General features: G+C 43.0%; 1 protein-coding gene across 6 annotated transcripts in view; it reads left to right on the forward strand.

Moving 5' to 3' along the window:
* Positions 1-20,972, forward strand: part of LOC308073682 (histone deacetylase 4-like) — a 247,764-nt gene that overhangs the window by 145,101 nt on the left and 81,691 nt on the right. For 3 of the 6 annotated variants that reach the window (XM_080412734.1, XM_080412735.1, XM_080412736.1), the window contains exons 6-12: positions 56-174; positions 9,912-10,043; positions 10,449-10,555; positions 11,021-11,143; positions 11,891-12,059; positions 12,090-12,167; positions 14,403-14,626. In XM_080412734.1, the coding sequence (XP_080268860.1) occupies positions 56-174; positions 9,912-10,043; positions 10,449-10,555; positions 11,021-11,143; positions 11,891-12,059; positions 12,090-12,167; positions 14,403-14,626 (952 nt within the window). Of the gene's footprint in view, positions 1-55; positions 175-9,911; positions 10,044-10,448; positions 10,556-11,020; positions 11,144-11,890; positions 12,168-14,402; positions 14,627-20,972 lie in introns of all 6 variants that reach the window. The other 3 variants (XM_080412737.1, XM_080412733.1, XM_080412738.1) reach the window with 1 other exon arrangement.

Consider the following 20,972-nt stretch of genomic DNA (forward strand, 5'->3'; position numbering starts at 1 on the left):
GTAGAAGTGGTTAAGCTACACAATGACACTATTTGGTCTGTGTTTCTCTCTCTAGGAAAACTCAGCACAGCTCTCTGGACCAGAGTTCCCCTCCGCAAACGGGCATGTCTGCCTACAACCACGCCATCCTCGGCATGTACGACTCCAAAGACGACTTCCCCCTCCGCAAGACGGGTACGGAAGTTCACTAGGTCACAGTTGGCCGTTTACCCATGATCTCTCCCACCTCAGCTCACCCACCAAACCCGTTTCTGAACTTGTTTTGCGATGTATTGGATAAAATTGTTTTGGTCAGAATGTTTGTCAGAACATCTTACATAATACACTGAAAATAAAGCTTTGGATTCCAAGACAAATATTATCACACACTAGGAAAAGAGTGTTAAAAAAAACAGAAGGTGTTTGATTACCAGCGCCAAGAAAAGTATTTGTTCTCACCAGCGCTCAAAGAATTAATTGACACTTAAGATTTAGGTTGCACCATGGATTAGAATGGTCACAGCTTTCAGCCTAGATGAAAACGTTGACATAAACACACAAACACACACACACGCTTATGCCTTATTCAGGCATTAAGACGCACCCCCTCGCTCCGAAAAACAGTGTCACCCTTCAGGAGACGTGTACCCACATTGCCAGTCTCTCTGCTAAAGCAAACCATTGTGTAAATAAGCGTAGGCATTTTCTACATCCCTCCTCTGTCTGTCTGTCCGTCTGTGTGAAGTACAGCTAGGCTGTAATTATTCACTTAGCGTCAGCGGCTCTCTTGGCACTTTACCGCCCGTTTTCTCCCCAGCTGGAGACCAACCTCAGTGTACTCTGCAGGCCCGCTGCCTGCCACGTTTATCCTGGCACATGTACGCCGGCTCACATGGCACCGCAACATTGGAGCCCGGCCCAAAAAAAACCCCAACCTTCGGGGGGGGGGGACAGCGAAAATCTAAATCAATCGGGAACTTGTCTCGTCGGCGCTGGTGCGGAGAGGAGGCATCCGGAACGAGTTGCGGTGTTTCGCAGTATAAAAGACACGCGGGGGTTTCAAAGGCCACAGCATATGACATGGTGCAAAAGGATGATGTAGTATACACACACACAGGACGACCCTCCTTTCCACCAGTGGTGGGAAAATTACTTGCATATATTCAAAATGTAATTGTGTAAAAGTAGAAAAGTATTGGTATCAAAATATATTGGTATCAAAATATACAAACTATACTATAATGAGAACATAAAAGTACTCATTATGCAGAATGTCCCATTTCACAAGTTTTCAAATGTATAAAAACCTTTTGAAAATAGCAGATCTACAAGCTCACAATGCGTCGCGACGCATTGTGAGCTTGTAGATCGGCTATTTTCAAATGGCCGAAATATATATAGGGCTGAAGTGGTTAATGTATGTTTTGTAATAATAATCAAAATCTACATAGTAACTAGTAACTAAAGTTTGCAAATAATTGTAGTGGAGTAAAAGCACAATATTTGCCTCTTTGTATTGTAGTGGAGTAGAAGGAAAAGCTCTGAAAATTGGAAATACTCCAGTAAAGTAAAAAAGACCTCAAAATCGTACTTAAGTCCAGCACTTGAGTAAATGTACTTAGTTACTTTACACCACTGCTTTCCACACAGCTGTGTGTTCTGTCCGTAAGTCCGTTTATTCCGTTCATTTCCATGGGAACCTCCGTGGCCTTCGATGTGTGCGAAACTCCCTTTTTTTTTCCCGTACGGAATTTGAGAGACTGCATGGCTTTGTGTAACAGGAAACAAGCAGAAGACACTGTTTCATTCAATTCACGCTTGACTGCATTAATAATGTTTTATTTATAGAGCGCTTTTCAGGTACTCAATTGCACTTTGCATTAATTAAAAATGATCATTTCGATTCATCCGTAAAATGTATGCATTTTCCTTCAGTATACAGTCGAGGGAATATTGCGCAACACACACACAGCTGTGTGGAGACGAGACGTGATGCAGTACACACGCACAGGGTTATGCAGTACACACACACACACACACACACACACACACACACACACACACACACACACACACACACACGGCAGCTTTCAGATCTGCTATTTTCAGAGCGCAATAACCGAACGCAACCAAACATAAAATGACTTGTCTTTTAGTTCTACTGGATCTCTTCTCCACGAGTCCCTCCCTGACATTTTAGTCTAGTTTTTATTTGACGACTAAATTGTCAATACATTTAGTCTCAGTTTTAGTCATCATAGCTTAGTTTTTATTTAGTTTTCATCAGTGAAAAAAGGTAGTCGACCAACATTTTTCGTCATAGTTTTAGGCGACGAAATCAACACTGACACAAACGCATGGCAGCCAGTACACACACATACATGGCAACACACACACACACACACACACACACACACACACACACACACACACACACACACACACACACACGACAGTACACACACATTGCAAGATGTATACTCTGCTATGTTTCGGTGTCGTGCACCATGCTATTTTTGGCCCATGACACCAGCGCACCCAAAAAAAAAATATTTTTCACTGCAGGAATTTAAGATTAGGAATTATCATGCTTAAATTTGTTTGCGTATGAGGAGATAAGATGCTTGAAAATACTAGACCCACAGGTATGCAAGCATACACGCATATGCAAATACATGCGTGCGTACGCGCGCACGCACACACACACACGGTTTGGATGCCGAGGCGCCACGTGAACTCAGACCCAGTGAAAGTAGATCAGATCAGATTGCATCTGAGACAGAAGGGATAAAAACATTCAAGTTCAGGAGGAAGTGAATGACAGTGGCTACCACGACGGCACTGAGTTGCTGTGGTGACCGTTGCCGTCATGCATGACGCTTTTTTGCTGGTGACGATGACCCATTTTTTGGACTTGACGTATGTATACTGAAAACATGCGGGGGGGGGGGATTTCTTCTTCTTCATTCCAGTAGGGCCGAGTGATATTTCAACAGTGTTTCCTTGTCCAAATCTGAGAGCCTTTGTGATAATGGCTCTCAGTAGACAGAGGGGCACTTTGACTGGCCTGGCAGGAAGTTGGTTAGAACTGAATGACACATACACCCACTCTTTCATGCTCTCACTCACACACACACACACACACACACACACACGCACACACGCACACGCACACGCACGCGCGCGCGCGCCGTGCATGCGTACATCCCAATTTGTTGCGGTTAAGGTTGGCCAGAATGGGAAGCCGTTATTTCCGTCTCCAACTTAGTTAACAGTTATCATGAAGGCCTCCCTCCACTGACTCATTTATGTAAAGACAGAAATGAGTTCATTTCATTTTTCATAAGCGGAAGTTTAAAAGCCGCCTCACACCTCACATCGGTATTTTGAATGGTCATTGTAAATGAGGAGGTCCAACATGGATCCTTGAAAAAATTGCACAGACAGGGATTGAACCTGCATTATAGTTTACAGGTGGGGGGCCTATCTCCTACTGTAGGTCTTCTTAGCCTCCTAATAAACCCCCCACTTCAATTAGGGATGTTTTCTCTTGTACCAGCTCACCCATGCTGTCAGTGGAATAGCTCTCCCATGTGAACGCTGCCCACCCACACACTCACTCCCTCCTCTGCTTCAGTTTTAGCTTTGATTTATTCTTTGTTGTGCACTGGTGTGTCGTGTGCCAGGAATAGCCGATCTTCAAGCTCACAACACGGACCAGAGTGGACTGTATTTTTATTATGTTTTTTAGCTATCCTTGGTACGTTCAACTCACACATTCGTAACACTAAACGGTTAAAACTACATTTAACTACCTGCCCCAACGCTCCTGATTTCGTGTATAGAGGGGCGGATGTAAAGAGCCGGCGAGAGATTGCGGCTGATCCCATTGGTTCACCGATCTGTCCGTCAACCCCCTCCCCGTTAACACAACATTACGAGCGACGCCCACTGCACTCTGGTTGGTTGGGAAGTGAAACACTTCCTCATACCGAGTACACCGACGCGCTGGGCCAGGCTTTTATTTTTTAGCAACACTAAACAATAAAAGCCTGGAGATCGAGGCTAAACTACCCTAGACTAAATGACATGAAATAAACTTTGTTTCCTGGTCACCAAACGCTCCTCCCCATGTCCTGTTTGCGCTTGTGGCTCAGTGCTTTATTGACACAGGTATGGTCTAATTCTAATATTTCTCCCATTCCAAATACGTTTCTGTGGATATGAGCATCAGTTAAATCCCCCCCCCCCCCCCCACAGTCACCAAGGTGATTTAACAGCCTCGTGTCACCTCCACGAGAAGGTTTCATCAATTTTAACTGTCGGAGGGAAAATGTCAGACGGCTCATTGGTCTCCCACGCTCCCTCATGTCCACCTCATATCTCTTAATGGCTAGACTTAAAGGTTGAGTTTTGAAGTTGAAGGCGACTGTCTCGCAACTCGTAAACTTCACAAAGATAATTAACTGATGGCTTTTAATCGAAGTGCTCTCTGTGGAACATAACTCGACTGCAGAGAGATTTGTGAGCAAGGCTGTTTCAAGTTTGAGGACGACTCATCCTCCCCTTTTATGAATGCAGATGTTTGGACAGTAGAGATGAAATAATGCTGAAGCCAGACTAAATGTTTTAGTGTTGCATTTAATTGGCACTTAAGCAGACAAAAAAAAAGAAAAGAAAACAAGGGCACTCCGCAGAGTGCACATCTCCGCCAGGCTGAGTTGCCTAGACACTGTACGTCGTAGGTTGCAGCCATTAGGACCCAAGGAAATAGCATTTCTGGGTGCAACCTTTTGCACCCGTGGCGCCCCTTAGTGAAATGGCTTTTTGGCTCTGCATCGTTTGGAGGCCCCTCAATGTGTGATTCAAATTTGGGGTCAATGGGACGACGCATTCATGATACATTTTAGATGGCAATTATAGCCAGTCTGAATGGAATATGAAACATCTTAATGATACATGTTTATCACATGACTACTGGGATACAGAAACTTGATAACAAGCCCAGTAATCGTAAGGCAACAACAACAGCACAGCACGCAAGTCGGCATCCCAACCAATCACAGAGCCGGAGGTTATGCGTCTAGAACTCTCCCTATGATTGGCCACTGATCCCCCATATAAACACACTGATATCGCTACAATATTTTTAGCTTGTCATGCATTTTGAACGTCCGATAGACCACCCAATAACAATTTTGTCCCGTCCCGTTTTGTCAACGAAAATCACACATGCGTCTCGTTATATTTTAGTCATCAAAGAGCTATGTTTAGCTCGTCGCCGTCTCGTCTTCGTCTTGAAAAAAAGGGGCGTTAACGAAATCATGTTGTCATCGTTAACTAAAACAACACTGGGGGTAAAATACCCTTTGACTGTATACGATCAGTCTAGAATTATAGGCCAAAACATAAAGCAGGCTTGTATAGCGCCAACATGAGGCCAATTTGAAAAGATTGTGGTGGAGTGTCTTCCTTGGCTTACTGGCAGTGTGCATGAAAAGGTTGACGGGGATTGGTCAAGTGGTTTCCGAAATTAGCTGCACACAGACAGACAGACAGACAAACACACACAAACAGGGGCAAAAACATCATCTCCCCGTCCCGGTGAAAATAATGAGGTAAATAAATAAGGTAGCCCATAGCTGTTATAGTGATGCAGTGCCCTTACCTACAAATATTCAACTTCTACTGTAGTGTGGAGGAATATCCCTCTTAACCATTTTAATCTCTTGAGCATGTATGCTGTTGTTTCCTGCTATTTTCATTTATGACTTAGTTGCTGGTTCCTAACCTATGAAAAAAGCATTTCCCCCCCCGTGTCATTTTAAGTGCTCATACATACTGTATACACACTTCTTCCCTCTTATGCTTCTTGTTATTTTCTTTCCTTTTAAATTGATATAAAAGACTAATCTACCAGCGTGGACATTTCTGGGAAGCCAAGGCTGCATTGATGAGTTTCGGCAAACTGCCCTATTGATTCCCATAAATCCCTCTGTTTCTCTCTCTCTCTCTTTGGTGGTATACGCACGGCTTCCCACTGCAGTGTTCTGACCGCCCAAGGCCCCCATCCATCAAAGCGATTGAGTGGCTGATCAATATGTTTTGTATCAGAGAACCCGTTTCCCTCTCCACTCGCCTTGAAATATTAAGTACCACTTTTATAGGCCTTTAATCAGATATTCAATATGCTGCCGACCAGGGTCAGATGGGGACTGGTCGGACACTGCCATGCGGGTTGTCATGCTATTTGATGTGCTAGCGGGTTGCCGCGGACATGGATACGAGAGAGCCGGGGCATAATTAGCATTACTGTACTTGCCCGTCTTGGATGCCCCCTTGTGTAATAGATACAATTTAAAGTATAGGAAATCATTTGTGTGATCACATCACATACGTATGAAATTACATATGTGACTGTAGAGAAGCACTATGACGCACACGCAGATATATTTACCAAAGAGCCAGCGCACAACAATCATAATGTCATTTTCACCAACTGCATACAGTACAGTAAAATCTATCATTTTATTGGCTTGTGTGTGTATATACAGTATATCTCTGCTGTCCGGCAGAAACCAGCTAACTCCAAAATGTTCATTTTTCAGGAAATGAAAAAAAAGTGGAGTTGGGAGGTTTTGTTCATCATTGATAAGAACAGCTGAATGGACCCTCCAAGCTCACAATGAGGTTGGAGGTCAAAAGGGGGTGGAGTCTGGAGTCAGCTAAACCAGCTAACTCCGGTGGAGTTAGCTGGTTTAGCAGAACGTTTGAGGATCCAATGGAGTTAGCTGGTTTTGTCAGAAGCGCTTTTTAATGCTTTTCATTGGTTCAATATTGTTTTACCAACACACAGACCTAAAGGGTGTTCAATGGCCCTGATTTATGGAAAAAAGGGTAAAAATGGAGTTAGCTGGTTTCTGCCGGACAGCAACGATACATACTGTAGATGGATGGATAGATAGATGGACAGATATTTGATTGATTGATTTGCGGAGATACTGATGACATCAGGGATCCATATATGGGGATTTATAGATACTTTTGAGATCCGCTGATCCGACCTCGAGCATCTGAGCACTCCCTCTGGTCCTCGGCGACACACGCGGCGAGTTTTGACGCCGAGCGACGGACGGTTGGCGAGATATGCAGGGAGGGGACACACGGACACGCACGCATGCAGAGATTCCATGCATTTCATGCGAGGAATGGACGAAAGGAGACGAAAAAGCGTGAAGGACAGAGGAACCAACACTAAGGGCGAGAGATTAAGTGGGAATTGGATGGAGAAAGAGAGAGAGGGACCGAGATGAGAGAGGGGAGGGTGGGCCATGCCAAACGCCTGCAGTGTCAGCAGAAAACCAGCCTGGGGGCTCTGCTGTGTGTGTGTGTGTGTGTGTGTGTGTGTGTGTGTGTGTGTGTGTGTGTGTGTGTGTGTGTGTGTGTGTGTGTGTGTGTGTGTGTGTGTGTGTGTGTGTGTGTGTGTGTGTGTGTGTGTGTGTGTGTGTGTGTGTGTGTGTGTGTGTGTGTGTGTGTGTTTGCGTGACCGGCAGTAACACCTCTAAAAGTCACTGTGTCCCAAGGTGAACACCCCCATGGATACCAGTGCCCTCGGACACACCGCAAGACACACACGCACTAACGCAGGCACACACATACACACACACACACGTGCACACTCGCTTACAGTGCAGCAAACATCCACGTCCCAACCAGCCCTCATCCACTCCTTCCCCTCTGGCTCCATCAAAGGGACGGAGGTTGCTAACAGATCCCTGGCACAGCACCACCTCCACCCTCTCTGAGCCCCTCCCCCCTCTCCCCTCTCCTGGCCACCTGCCAGAGCTTCCAAGGCTGGTTCATATCAGTGTTGATTTCGTCGACTAAAACTATGACGAAAAATGTTCTTCGACTACCTTTTTGTCACTGACGAAAACAAAATAAAACGAAATGAAAACTTAAGCTACGATGACTAAAACTAAGACTAAATATATTGACAATTTAGAACTAAAAGACAAATGTTTGGTTTCGTTCGGGTGTTGCGCCTAAATGAAGTGAAGGTTTAGCTTCAGCCTCCCAGCCTCTGGAATCACTTGTGTTTTTATTTGAGTGCCTATTTATGTTTATTGATACATGGCAGACGAGACGCAATGGTTTTAATGCAGTGTTTGGGTGGCAGCCACGATTTAGAGCGGTCTGCTAGTGCTAACACCTGTATAGCCACAATTAGCCAGACAAACCCATCTCCACAATTTTCTCTTTTTTTTGTTGTCATTTTATGCTTTATTTCAATAGGTGAGTGTAGAGAGACAGGAACCCGGGGGGAGAGACAGGGTAGATACTGGAGTCGTCTCATCTCCACGTGGCAAGCCCGACATCTGCATCATTAAGCCACATGTCGGACCCATTTTGACAGTATAAACATTGTGATAAGATAATTTTTGTCAGTCATTTTAAGAGAATATCCATTTTGACAGTCAAATGTGAGTTTTCAGTATCACAGGTTGAATTGTTCACGCTTATCCTTTTTTTCATTACATATTGTTAGTGCCATCCTTTGCAGGTTTTTGATAGCACATCCAGATGATGAACACCTCGCAAATCATGGCACAAGCTAGGTTACTTCTAATAGCTACAGCACATAAACTACAAATCAATAATGCCTTCACTGACAAATGCCATCATTCAGGTCTGAACTCAACTAAACTCCACTCCAATACATTGAGTGTTACCTCACAGGCTCACACAGTCTTGCAGCCTTCCAGTTAGGCTAATGCCTGTCCTTTCCCCTGACCGCATCTCTATCCTCTTAACAAAGACTTTTGGACAAATGCTCTTCACAGTTGATCCTTAAAATTGAAAGTGCATTTTCAAAAAGTGCTCATACATTATAGATCTCACACTCTCACAAAAGGTCATCCCATCGTAGACGACCAGAAGGCAGAGTGAGTGCCTTCACATTTTTCAAGTGCATTAAGACTAGGTTCTCATCCTTCCTTGATTAGTATTCGACGCTACAGGAAGTGGTGAAGAGAGATAAAAGGAGCTCCATTTATGTTTAAGTAAGTCTTATGCAAGGGTTTTCTGAACCAGTCGCACCTGCTTGGGTCCAGTTCCAAAATGCCGTGGGCATCCTGCGAGGCCAACGAACATGGTTGCGGGCCCAGATGACACAAGGGTCGTAGATGGGTCATGGGTCAACCTTTGGTCAGCAGCCCAGAGTCTAACTGAAGTAGATAAAGCTGCTGTGAGAGCCAGCAGTGTAGCAAATAAAGCTCCCTGTGTCTGGATTCATCTGGCAGGGACATCACAGACCAGATTCTCACAGCAAAACACCACGTCTCTCCCACAGAGGCAAATTCAGAAAGGCAAAGTCCCAGAGCGTATAGTTCATAGGCATGTAAACAAACACAATCAAGTGTTCATTATCTCAGTATAGAGCCAGCATCATTAAGCATGGGCTCAACAACATGCTGCCAACTGGCTGCTGCTTCTCCTGCCATTGCGGTGTTTCCCACTGTCACGTGGCGGTGGCTAACCTCAGGTCCCAAATCGGTCTGCCAAAATGCACAGAGCGGCCTATAGGGAAGAGCTCGTTAGCCCGACTTCATGCCCACAAAACAAGCTCCCTTTTGTGTCGCCCTGCAGCCCTCCAGTATATTGCAGATTGTGAGAGCTGCAGTTTTAAAAATAGGATTTGACATTTTGAATTTACGGTATATGACGGCTCCTGGGATAACGCGCTTTTCAACTGTCAACTTAAAAATACAACATACTGTCCATTAGTGCTGTACACGGTATGAGATGATGCACGTTTTGTCTTGCGCGTGCCTGTCTATGCATGCGACTCTTCCCATATTTTGTCATAAACAAAAGAGGGACCCCCTCCTCTCCCCTGTCGTCTTGACTTCCTGTCTCCCTGTGATTCGCAGCCTCGGAGCCCAACCTGAAACTGCGGTCCCGCCTAAAACAGAAGGTCACGGAGCGCCGCAGCAGTCCTCTGCTCCGCAGGAAAGATGGACCCGGCATCACCACGGCCAAGAAGCGCTCCCTGGACATGGCGGGTGAGTGTCTGTCGCCATCTCTGTTCTTCCCCACACTTCCTGTTATCGTCTCGTACCTCGGGATAAATGATAGACAGGGAAACGACATTTAGTCTTCTGCTGCGCTTTTTTTTTACATCTGGCAAGAAACGGTAAGAAAACATTGAGGGGACTTTACGTTACCCTCGTGTGACCCTTTGTGCTGTTTTTACTGTTTATCTTGCCGGCTTTTTATTCATCCTTTTTTCATTGCCTGTAATCCACTTTGTAACTCCAATTTGATAAGATACTATACAAATGCATCTGATTATATTAGTTGCATAAGGAGGGGGATTATCTCTTGATGTTTATTCTGGGAAATTAGATTGGCCCCGGGCCAGCATTGTTTTAATGACGCCCATTTCTGTGCTTTATTGTGTCTGATAGAAATGGCGTGTAACAGCGCACCCGGCTCTGGTCCCAGTTCACCCAACAACAGCTCCAGTAACATCCCCAATGAAAACGGGATCGCCATCTCCAGCAGTCCAGGAGAGGTAATCTGCCAAACTGTCTGTGTGTGTGTGTGTGTGTGTGTGTGTGTGTGTGTGTGTGTGTGTGTGTGTGTGTGTGTGTGTGTGTGTGTGTGTGTGTGTGTGTGTGTGTGTGTGTGTGTGTGTGTGTGTGTGTGTGTGTGTGTGTGTGTGTGTGTGTGTGTGTGTGTGTGCGTGCGTGCGTGCGTGCGTGCGTGCGTGCGCGCGCGCGCGCGCGTGCGTGCGTATTACTGTACTTGTATTACTATAATTGTGAGTGTGTCCATTTTGGTTCCATTAGACCTGTAAGGGTCCACTTGGTTCCTAACTGCTATACCAATCCGTTAGCTGGGGACCCCCTGGAACCCCCCCCCCTTCAAGGGCCCCTGGGGGGGACCCCATGTTGAGAACCAGTGTGTTAGAGAGAGACGTGTAACCCCATATCTTACAAATCTGTGTGTGTGTGTGTGTTGCTCTCGCTTTCTCCAGGCCTCCTTGCTCCAGAGGTTGGCTTTGAGGGAGGGTTCAATGTGCCATCTGTCTCTCTACACCTCGCCCTCCCTGCCCAACATCACCCTGGGGCTGCCGGCCACGGGCCTCACTGCCAGCGCTGTGAGTTCACACTCGAAAAAAAAGACGCCGTCTAAATAATCCATCTATAAGCCCATTTAGTTTTGTCCGCAAGGAACTTCCAAACCCCAATATGAAACCAAAACCAAAAAAAAAGGAACATTGGACATTATTGTGCACATGATACTGAACAGTGGTGTAAAAAACAAACACAAAAACACAAACATTTCTCAGAAAAGGAATCGCCTAACATTTTTGTGAAATTGAATCATTCAATTTCTCTTGTGTTTTAACCCCTTTAAGACCTGTAGAAGCATCTGTGTCATTTTAAGATTTGACCTAAAAAAGCATGATTTTACACTTTGGCTATTCAAAAATAGCAGATCTACAAGCTCGTAGCGCGGCACCGAGTGCCGCGCTACGAGCTTGTAGATCTGCTATTTTTGAAAAATCGAGAAAATGTGTGCAAATCTTTGAATATGTATATATATTTAAAGCCAACATTTTTAACTCTATTATTTGCTTCTGGGGGGTCCCTGGAACAAAATATTTTGAGATAGAGGTCGGCGGTCAAACACATATAATTTTGGGGGTCCTTGACATGAAAACGTTTGAGCACCACTGATATAGAAACATACGTTTTTTTTCAGAACACTGTTGGGATTTAGAAGACATTTTGTAGAATCGGCTTCAGGTCTCTATGGGTTAACTCTTGTTTCCTCTCTTTCCTCCCACCCCTCCACCCCCTCTCTCTCTCTTTCTCTCTCCCCCCCCCGCCCCCCCCCCCAGGTGGTACCAGGACACCACCAGGACGGCGGAGAGAGCCGTCTGCCTCTGCCGGGGTTACAGCAGCAGGGTATTATTCCTCTGGCCCCTCCCTTCCTGTCCGCCGCCGCCGCCCACCTGCCCTCGTACTTGGCGGCGGCGGCCTCGGCGGCCCTGGAGCGGGGGGAGGGGGGTGTGGGGGGAGGGGGAGGAGGAGGAGGAGGAGGAGGGGGCACGCAGGCGGGTCACAGCCCCCTCCTCCAGCACATGGTGCTGCTGGAGCAGGCCCACAATCCGTTGGGTGAGTGAGTGGTGACGCTCGCAGAACAAGGGCTCGCTTTGAAACCCCTTCGGCCGTCGTGTGTTTTTGTTGTTGTTGTTGTTGTTGATGTTGTTTTTGTTCCCCTCTCTTCTGCACGTCCTCGTGACCAGTGGTGGGAAAAGTACTCAAATGCTTTACTTAAAGGAGGAGTTCACCCAAAAAATTACTTATTTTCTATCAATTGCACACCCTATGAAGCCTTGAATCCATGGATTATTTTTTGTTTTTGTCGCATTCCTAAGCTAATAATTTGATTCCCGTCTCCTACCGGCTAATGTATCCGGTAGGAGACACAAAGTAGATTATTTGTGTCTCCTACCGGAAATACACACGGTCATCAAATTATTGGCTTAGGAATGCCACAAAAACTAAAATAAATCCATGAAATCAAGGCTTCACAGGGTGTGTAATTGATAGAAAATATGATTTTTTTTGGGTGAACTCCTCCTTTAAGTAAAAGTACCAATACTGCAATATAAAAATACTCTGTCCAGAATTCAAAATTTACTTGAGCAAAAGTACAAAAGTATTGGCATCAAAATGTACTTAAAGAACCAAAAGTAAAAGTATAAAATGTTTGAAAATAGCAGATCTACAAGCTCACAACGCGTCGCGATGTGACGCGTTGTGAGCTTGTAGATCGGCTATTTTCAAATGGCCTATGTATAAAATAGGGCTGAAGTGGTAAATGCATGTTTCATAATATCTTAATTTATATATCAAAAGTAACTAGTAACTAAAGTTTTCAAATAATTGTAGTGGAGTAAAAGTACAACATTTGCTTCTGAGATGTAGTGGAGTAGAAGTAAAAGTATTGGAAATTGGAAATACTCAAGTAAAGTACAAATACCTCAACACCTCAAAATTGTACTTAAGTACGGTACTTAAGTAAATGTACTTAGTTACTTTCCACCACTGCTCGTGACGTTTGAGTCCTGTGTTGATCACACGCAGTAAAAATCCTCAGTGTTTGGAAAGGAAAAGGGAGTATTTTCTGGCCCCCTGAGGGAGGGCAACTTGCTTTTTTTGCAGTCATACCCAGCTGTGAGGGTTAGGGGTGCTCAGATTTGATTTGATTTATTTAATTTGCACAACAGTTTATATATGCATATGCATGATAATGTTAGTTCTTTCCATGGGAAAGTTGACAGTTAGTTGTTGTGCCGGTGAGGTAAGAAACCCTAGGGGGGGGGCTTTTGCGAGAACCTCACGGTTTTACATGACATGCAATTTGAATTATTTAATAACAAAAAAAGATATAAAAACATTATGATAAAGAAAATAGCGCAGAAAAGACAGAAATATAGCAGAAAAGACTAAAACAAAACATTGTTTTAGACAAAGCAAAGACATGATGCTACTATATAGTCATGTGAAGTACAAATGAAAATGAAGACGGCTCAGATGAGCACACGGGTGGGGAGCGGTTAGGGTTTACTAAGTAACTTGCTCCAGGGACACTTCGACACAGGGTGAGGCAAAGGTTGAGCCGGTGACCTTAACGATTCCCAGACTTTCTGCCCATTCGGCTACAGCCGCCCCCCCCCCCAAATGTATCCATTACACTCTCGAGTTAAATGAACACTTTTTTTTTACATTGTACTGTGCTCTGGGTCAGGCGTGAACGTTCCCAAGACCGTTTTGTGTGCTGGCTTTTCAGCTGTCATAACTTTGTCTCTGTGTTGTTTTGAGTCATTTGATTAGATCCAAACCCATTATCAGTTAACCCATTAAGACCGGGAACGCGTCTGTGTCATTTTTGTATTTCTTTGGTTATTCAAAAATAGCAGATATGCAAGCTCGTAGCGCGGCACTAGTGCCGCGCTATGAGCTTGTAGATCTGCTATTTTTAGAAAAATCTTGAAAATTTGGCAAATCTTTGAATACATATATTTTTTGAAACAACATTTTTAGCTAAAATCTTTGCTTCTGGGGGTCCCTGGAACAACATATTTTGAGATGGGGGTCCGCGGCCAAATACATATAATTTTTAGGGTCCTTGACATGAAAAAGTTTGAGCAACCCTGATATAGCAACTTAACGTTTTTCAGAAAACTGTTAGGATTTAGAAAACATTCGTAGGTCTTAACTGGTTGATAATGACCGTTTTCTCTCTCTCTCTCTGTCTGTCTCTCTGACTGTCTCTCTCTCTCTGTCTGTTTCTCTCTCTCTCTCTCTCTCTAACACACTCTCTCTCTCCGTCCCCTCTGCCAGCGGGCCTGGGCGGCCTCCTTCCTCTGCCGTCGCCCTCCGTCTCCAAGCTGGCCCGGGGCCATCGTCCCCTGGGGAGGACCCAGTCGGCCCCCCTGCCCCAGCAGCAGTGTGGCCAGGCCCAGGCCCTGCAGCAACTGGTCGTCCAGCAGCAGCACCAGCAGTTCCTGGAGAAACACAAGCAACAGTTCCAACAGCAGCAGCAGCAGCAGCACATCATCAACAAGGTACAAGGATGGAGAAGTGTGTGTGTGTGTGTATGTGTGTGCGTGTGCGTGTGAGGTAAATAGTGGTGGAAAGTAACTAAGTACATTTACTCAAGTACTGTACTTAAGTACAATTTTGAGGTATTTGTACTTTACTTGAGTATTTCCAATTTCCAATACTTTTACTTCTACTCCACTACATCTCAGAGGCAAATATTTTACTTTTACTCCACTACAATTATTTGAAAACTTTAGTTACTAGTTACTTTTCAGATATAAACTATGATATAATGAAACATACATTAACCACTTTAGCCCTATTTTATACATAGGCTATTTGAAAATAGCAGATCTACAAGCTCACAACGCGTCGCATCGCGACGCGTTGTGAGCTTGTAGATCGGCTATTTTCAAATATTTAGTACTTTTACTTTTGGTACTTTAAGTACATTTTGATGCCAATACTTTTGTACTTTTACTCAAGCAATTTTTTTATTTTGGATTTTTACTTGTAACAGAGTATTTTTATATTGCAGTATCGGTACTTTTACTTAAGTAAAGAATTTGAGTACTTTTTCCACCACTGGAGGTAAATAGTGCAGTGTGTGTGTGTACAGTATATGTGCGTCAGCATGTGTGAGAATAATAATTTCAAAAATAGCACAGCCATTGCATTGCAGCCGTGTGTGTGTGTGTGTGTGTGTGTGTGTGTGTGTGTGTGTGTGTTTAGCAAGTGTTCTAGCGAGTCTCAGCCATGTGATGTTTCTGTGTCTGCTTCCACCTGTCGCCGTGGCAACCGCGCTCTGGAGGAAGCGGCCTCCTTATATGGCCGCACAGGAAACATTATAATCTGTGTGTGTGTGTGTGTGTAGAAATTCTCAAAGGATTTGAGCTTTATTATCCTGCTGTATGTTGTTTTGTGATGTCGCTCTCTACACAGTAAAATCGCGAGTGTTCATTTAACCCATTAAGGCCTGAGTCCGATTCTTAAAATGTTTTCTAAATCCTAACAGATTTTTGAAAAAGAAAATATATATATTTTTTCATGATTTTTCAAAAATAGCAGATCTACAAGCTCATAGCGCGGCACTCGGTGCCGCGCTATGAGCTTGTAGATCTGCTATTTTTGAATAGCCAAAGAAATCTAAAGTGACACAGATGCGTTCCAAGTCTTAAAGGGTTAACTCAGAGAGTATAAATGGAACCATCCATTTGAAGACTCGCTTAGTTAACCCACTCACTCACTGACTGACTGACTAATGCATGACAGAGGTGCTGATGGCATTATGAGCATTCGGATTCAGTGTGAATGCTCTTTTTGATATGTATTTTCACACTTTCAGCTCACACTCTTATGCATGATTTATTCTTCATTGCACAACGGTGTCATGTGCCAATAAAATTGCCGATCTGCAAGCTCTGAAACATTTGTTAAAGGTAGGGTAAGTGATTTGGGTTAAAACGTTAAAACGTTTTTTGTTTAAAGGTTAAAGCACCATATTCTGATCGTGCTCATTGCTATAGAGTGTATGTTCAGTAACAGGGGTCTCTCCACCTCTTTAATGAACAGAAAATAGATGTTCAGGTTGCAATTTGTCAGCCAATCAGGAGGGAGTACCCATTTATCAGCTGACCAAACACTCTATATATCAATGAGGACAATCGTAAAACAGAGCTATTTAATACTTATTATAACAAAGAAAATATCACTTACCCTACCTTTTAATAATAACCATCATCATGGCCCGGACCGCTGGCGTAGCGGTTCGGGCACCTAGGCTCAATGTAGCCTGACAGCACGTCGCCGGTTTGAGTCCCGATCCCGACAGCCTTTGCTGCGTGTCACTTCACATCTCTCTACCCGTTTCCCGTCAAATTACTGTCCTGTCGGTGGAAACCTTGTACTGTACAGTATGTCCAAAACTGAAACTGTTTCATGTTATTAAAATAGTTAAATAGCTGATCTACAAACTCACAACGTGTTGGTAGGTACTTCCGCTATTTTCACTACTTTTGATCAACTCTCTTGTATGATGAATTTGTTAACAAAAAACATTGTTGAACAATTGAAACATGGAGACAAGGTTTCTGCCCGACAACAAGGAATAGTAATAACGAAGGTCCAGCGGTTTGCGGTTAGATCAGCTCTGGACACACAGACACACAGACCGACCCCCCCTCTTATAGACGGCTAGACTCCTGCAGAGCCACGCCGTGAAAAAAAGTTTACTTTGGGATTAAAAACAAAGCTTAGTGAATGCTAAATGACGGTGGCAGTAGAATGGCAGGGTGGTGTGATTCCCTATGAGATTAGTTTGGCTGTGTAATCGGCTGTAATCCTCTGAACATGTCTGCAAATGAGTGATAATGTCAGCCCCGCACTCAAAAAAGCCCCAATAATTCTTTACTTATGCTGCACAGCTTTAGTCAAACAATACTAACCGAGAGTTAGTGGATTATTGTGCATATTCTCAATAAAATCCAAATAAAAACCTAACTCTGAGTGTCTAAATGGAACCAAATGGCCCCTTATGGGGACCTTATTTAGTTAATTATTTAGTTAAATTAACTTAGTGTTGTTATGAGGAAATACCAGTCACCAAAAAACTATTTCCTACCTGTGTTCTACTATCCTACTCCTAAAGTATATAAATAGTACCTGTACTTCCTCATGAACTTCCTCAGTCAATACTACTGTTGTTGTAAAACCTGTTCCTAGTCATCATAGTTTTTATGATTACCAGTGTTGACGGTTAAATTTAGTTTGTGAGCCCACTAACATATCACTTTTTAAAAGTTAATTAATTCACTGCTTAATTAACACATTAATTGAAATGTCACAGCAGAGTCAGCTGCACATTATTTAGATTTATTGCTAAGTAGGTTGTACGAATATATATTTTTTTGCCTAATGAAATATGAAATATTTTGTATAGCTGTTTAAATTTGTGATTTACAGTTTGTCTTTTATGAAATCAGTCTCACCAGTCTGAGCGGTCGTCAGAATCATAAGCCTTCAGATGAATGCATAGCATATGCCACTTCATAACGCTAATTGGGATGACATGGTGGTTTTCATAAAGTCTGGTTTGTAAAATAGCATACAGTGGTGTAAAGTAACTAAGTACATTTACTCAAGTACTGTACTTAAGTACAATTTTGAGGTACTTTTACTTTACTGGAGTATTTCCAATTGTCTATACTTTTACTTCTACTCCACTACATCTCAGAGGCAAATATTGTACTTTTTCTCCACTACAATTATTTGAAAACTTGAATTACTAGCTACTTTGCAGATATAAATGATTACATTATAAAACATATACATTAACCACTTCAGCCCTATTTTATACCTAGGCTATTTGAAAATAGCCGATCTACAAGCTCACAACGCGTCGCATTGTGAGCTTGTAGATCTGCTATGTTCAAACATTTTAGTACTTTTACTTTTGGTACTTTAAGTACATTTTGATACCAATACTTTTGTACTTTTACTCATGTAAATTTTGAATTCTGGACTTTTACTTGTAACAGAGTACTTCTACATTGCAGTATTGATACTTTTACTTAAGTAAAACATGCGAGTACTTTTTCCACCCCTGCATATATATTGCGTTACAGTGTGTGTTAGCACATTCATAAGGGATTATGATTAACTTCATTGCAATGTTGTGATGCTGTGTCATAAGAGTGACTGCCAAGAAAAATAACATAAATCACAAAGAACAATCAAGTATATTATGCTTAATTTATTCATGAGCTTGTGGAGCGGCTATTTTCTGTGTACTACATGGCGTGCAACAAAGTGTAAATCAGGCTTCGGGCGTGATAGATCGAGACATGCGTGAACTTGTTTTGTTTTTTTAAATGCATCAGTAAAATCCGGAATATTTATTTAATTCTAAAAGTATAAAAACAGGCCATTATGAGTCCATTGTTTACAGTTATGCTCTTTCTTAGTTAACCCATTAAGGCCTGAGATTCCGATTCTACAAAATGTCTTCTAAATCCTAATAGTTTTTTGAAAAAAACATATGTTGCTATGTCAGTGGTTTTCAAACTTTTTAATGTCAAGGACCCCAAAAATGTTATGTATTTGGCCGCGGACCCCCATCTCAAAATATGTTGTTCCAGGGACCCTCCCAGAAGCAAATATTTGAGTTACAAATGTCCGCTTTAAAAAATATATATATTCAAAGACTTGCACACATTTTCACGATTTCTCAAAAATAGCAGATCTACAAGCTCATAGCGCGGCACTCGGTGCCGCGCTATGAGCTTGTAGATCTGCTATTTTTGAATAGCCAAAAGTGTAAAATAATGCTTTTTTAGCTCAAATCAAAAAAATGACACAGATGCGTTCCAGGTCTCAACGGGCTAAATGAACTCTCCAGATTGCTTTGCGTTATCAGAGTTGCTGTGCTTATGTTTTTATGCTTCCCCTCATTTGACCTGCTGTGTGTTGCATACAGCTTCATTCTTCCTTTCTTAGCTCACATTTTTGAGTGGAGTAAATAATGAGACAGGGGGGCCTCCCCTCCCCTCCCCAGCAGCATGGAATTTGGCCTCAGAGCGAGCAGAATAGTTGGCGACAGAGTACGACTCCGAACTCCAACTTAAAAACATCTAACAATCTGAGGCTGCCGCTGCCTCGGATTACTTACCAGCACAGCCAAATCTTCGGAGTTAGTTTAACCACTTAAACCCTCTAGTCTTAGTGAAACTTTTTTCACTTTCTTTTTCCATCTACACCAAATCTCTTACAACCGATCTACAAGCTCAAAACGAGGCACGACGCGTTTTTTTTAGTTTATAGGTCAGTTATTTTTGGCGAACCTTCTCCCCCAGAACAGGCTCAATAAGTGGTTAACAAGTAGCCAAGTTTTTACACCCTAAACCTAAAGTGTTCAAATTAACATTGAGGATTTTGATGCAGGGAGAGCAGTTGTACTGTGGTCCTGGAGGGCGTGTGAGACATACAATACAGACACGTATGGAAAAATAGATACAGACAGTGTTAAACAGGCAGGCCAAAAGAGACACACTGTAGCTGTACAAGCCTCTACGGTAGCCTTAGTGCAGTGGCTCTCACACGTGTTCACGTCAAGGACCCCCCAAATTAATAGCCACGGACCCCCCCATCTGAAAATATGTTGTGGCAGAGGGACCGCCAATACAAGATTTGTGTTGTTAAAATGTTTCAAAATTATTCCACAACAACATATTCCGGTTTTAAAGCACTTCCTGAGTCATTTTAGTGTAGAGTGTAGGGGGCAGACACTCATTTATGTGAAATGATTATTGTGAAGAACAAGCCAATGGAAAATTGTACCAAAAATACCTTTTTTTGTTTCTCATTGAATAAGTTACACAGTATGACTTTAAAAGGCAGTACAACTCTTAGACCCTCTCGCCGTCCTCCGAACAGTTTCAACAGGTTTGTTTAGCGTCTGCATCTCTCTCACGCTCCAGATCCCAGCCACTATTTCCTCTGTATAAAGGAGAGAAAGAGAGAGAGAGAGAGAAAGAAAGAGAGAGCACAGTACCGCAGTAAAAAATCCTCAGTGTTTAATTTAAATTGTGAGGTGTAATTGTGGGTACATTTCTACACTCCAAAGAATTAAATTAACACTGAGGTTTTCTGCTGGATGGGGGATTGTGTGTGTGTGTGTGTGTGTGTGTGTGTGTGTGTGTGTGTGTGTGTGTGTGTGTGTGTGTGTGTGTGTGTGTGTGTGTGTGTGTGTGTGTGTGTGTGTGTGTGTGTGTGTGTGTGTGTGTGTGTGTGTGTGTGTGTGTGTGTGTGTGTGTGTGTGTTTGTTTAGGCAACTTTTGGGGACATTTTTCAGAATACACACCAGTTGATTGGGGACCACTTGACAATCGGGGACGAAATTTACCGTCCCCAAAGGGAAATCCTTATATTTAATTGTTATCATATTCCCCATGCTCCAAAAGGGCCTTAGCACTTAAAATTACAATTGTCCCCAAAGGTCCTTATTTTTAAGGTTTTTGTGTATGTTTTGTGTATAACCCCGCCCCCAAACCACCTCAGGAGTGTGTGCTCTACATTGCCCCCTAGTGAAAGTGTGAAAAGTTGCAATCATAAAATGTATTTCTGTTGACTTCCTGTGTCCCGGTTGCCAGGCAGAAATTAGCTAGCAGAAAACCTAACAAATACAAAACTAAGACGGTAACAGAAAACACAAAATCAAAAATAAAACTAATATTTTTTCGCTTTTAAAAAATACATTGAAGTGCTTCATTTAAAATTAATTCATGTTAATGGCCAGCCATCTCTTTAATGCAAATTTCACAATAATTTGTGAAAGGAACTGGTCAATTTGAGGCTGTAAGATAAATCTTTCCA

This window comes from Gymnoscopelus braueri (assembly GCF_963280865.1).
Source record: "Gymnoscopelus braueri genome assembly, chromosome: 18".
NCBI lineage: Eukaryota > Metazoa > Chordata > Actinopteri > Myctophiformes > Myctophidae > Gymnoscopelus > Gymnoscopelus braueri.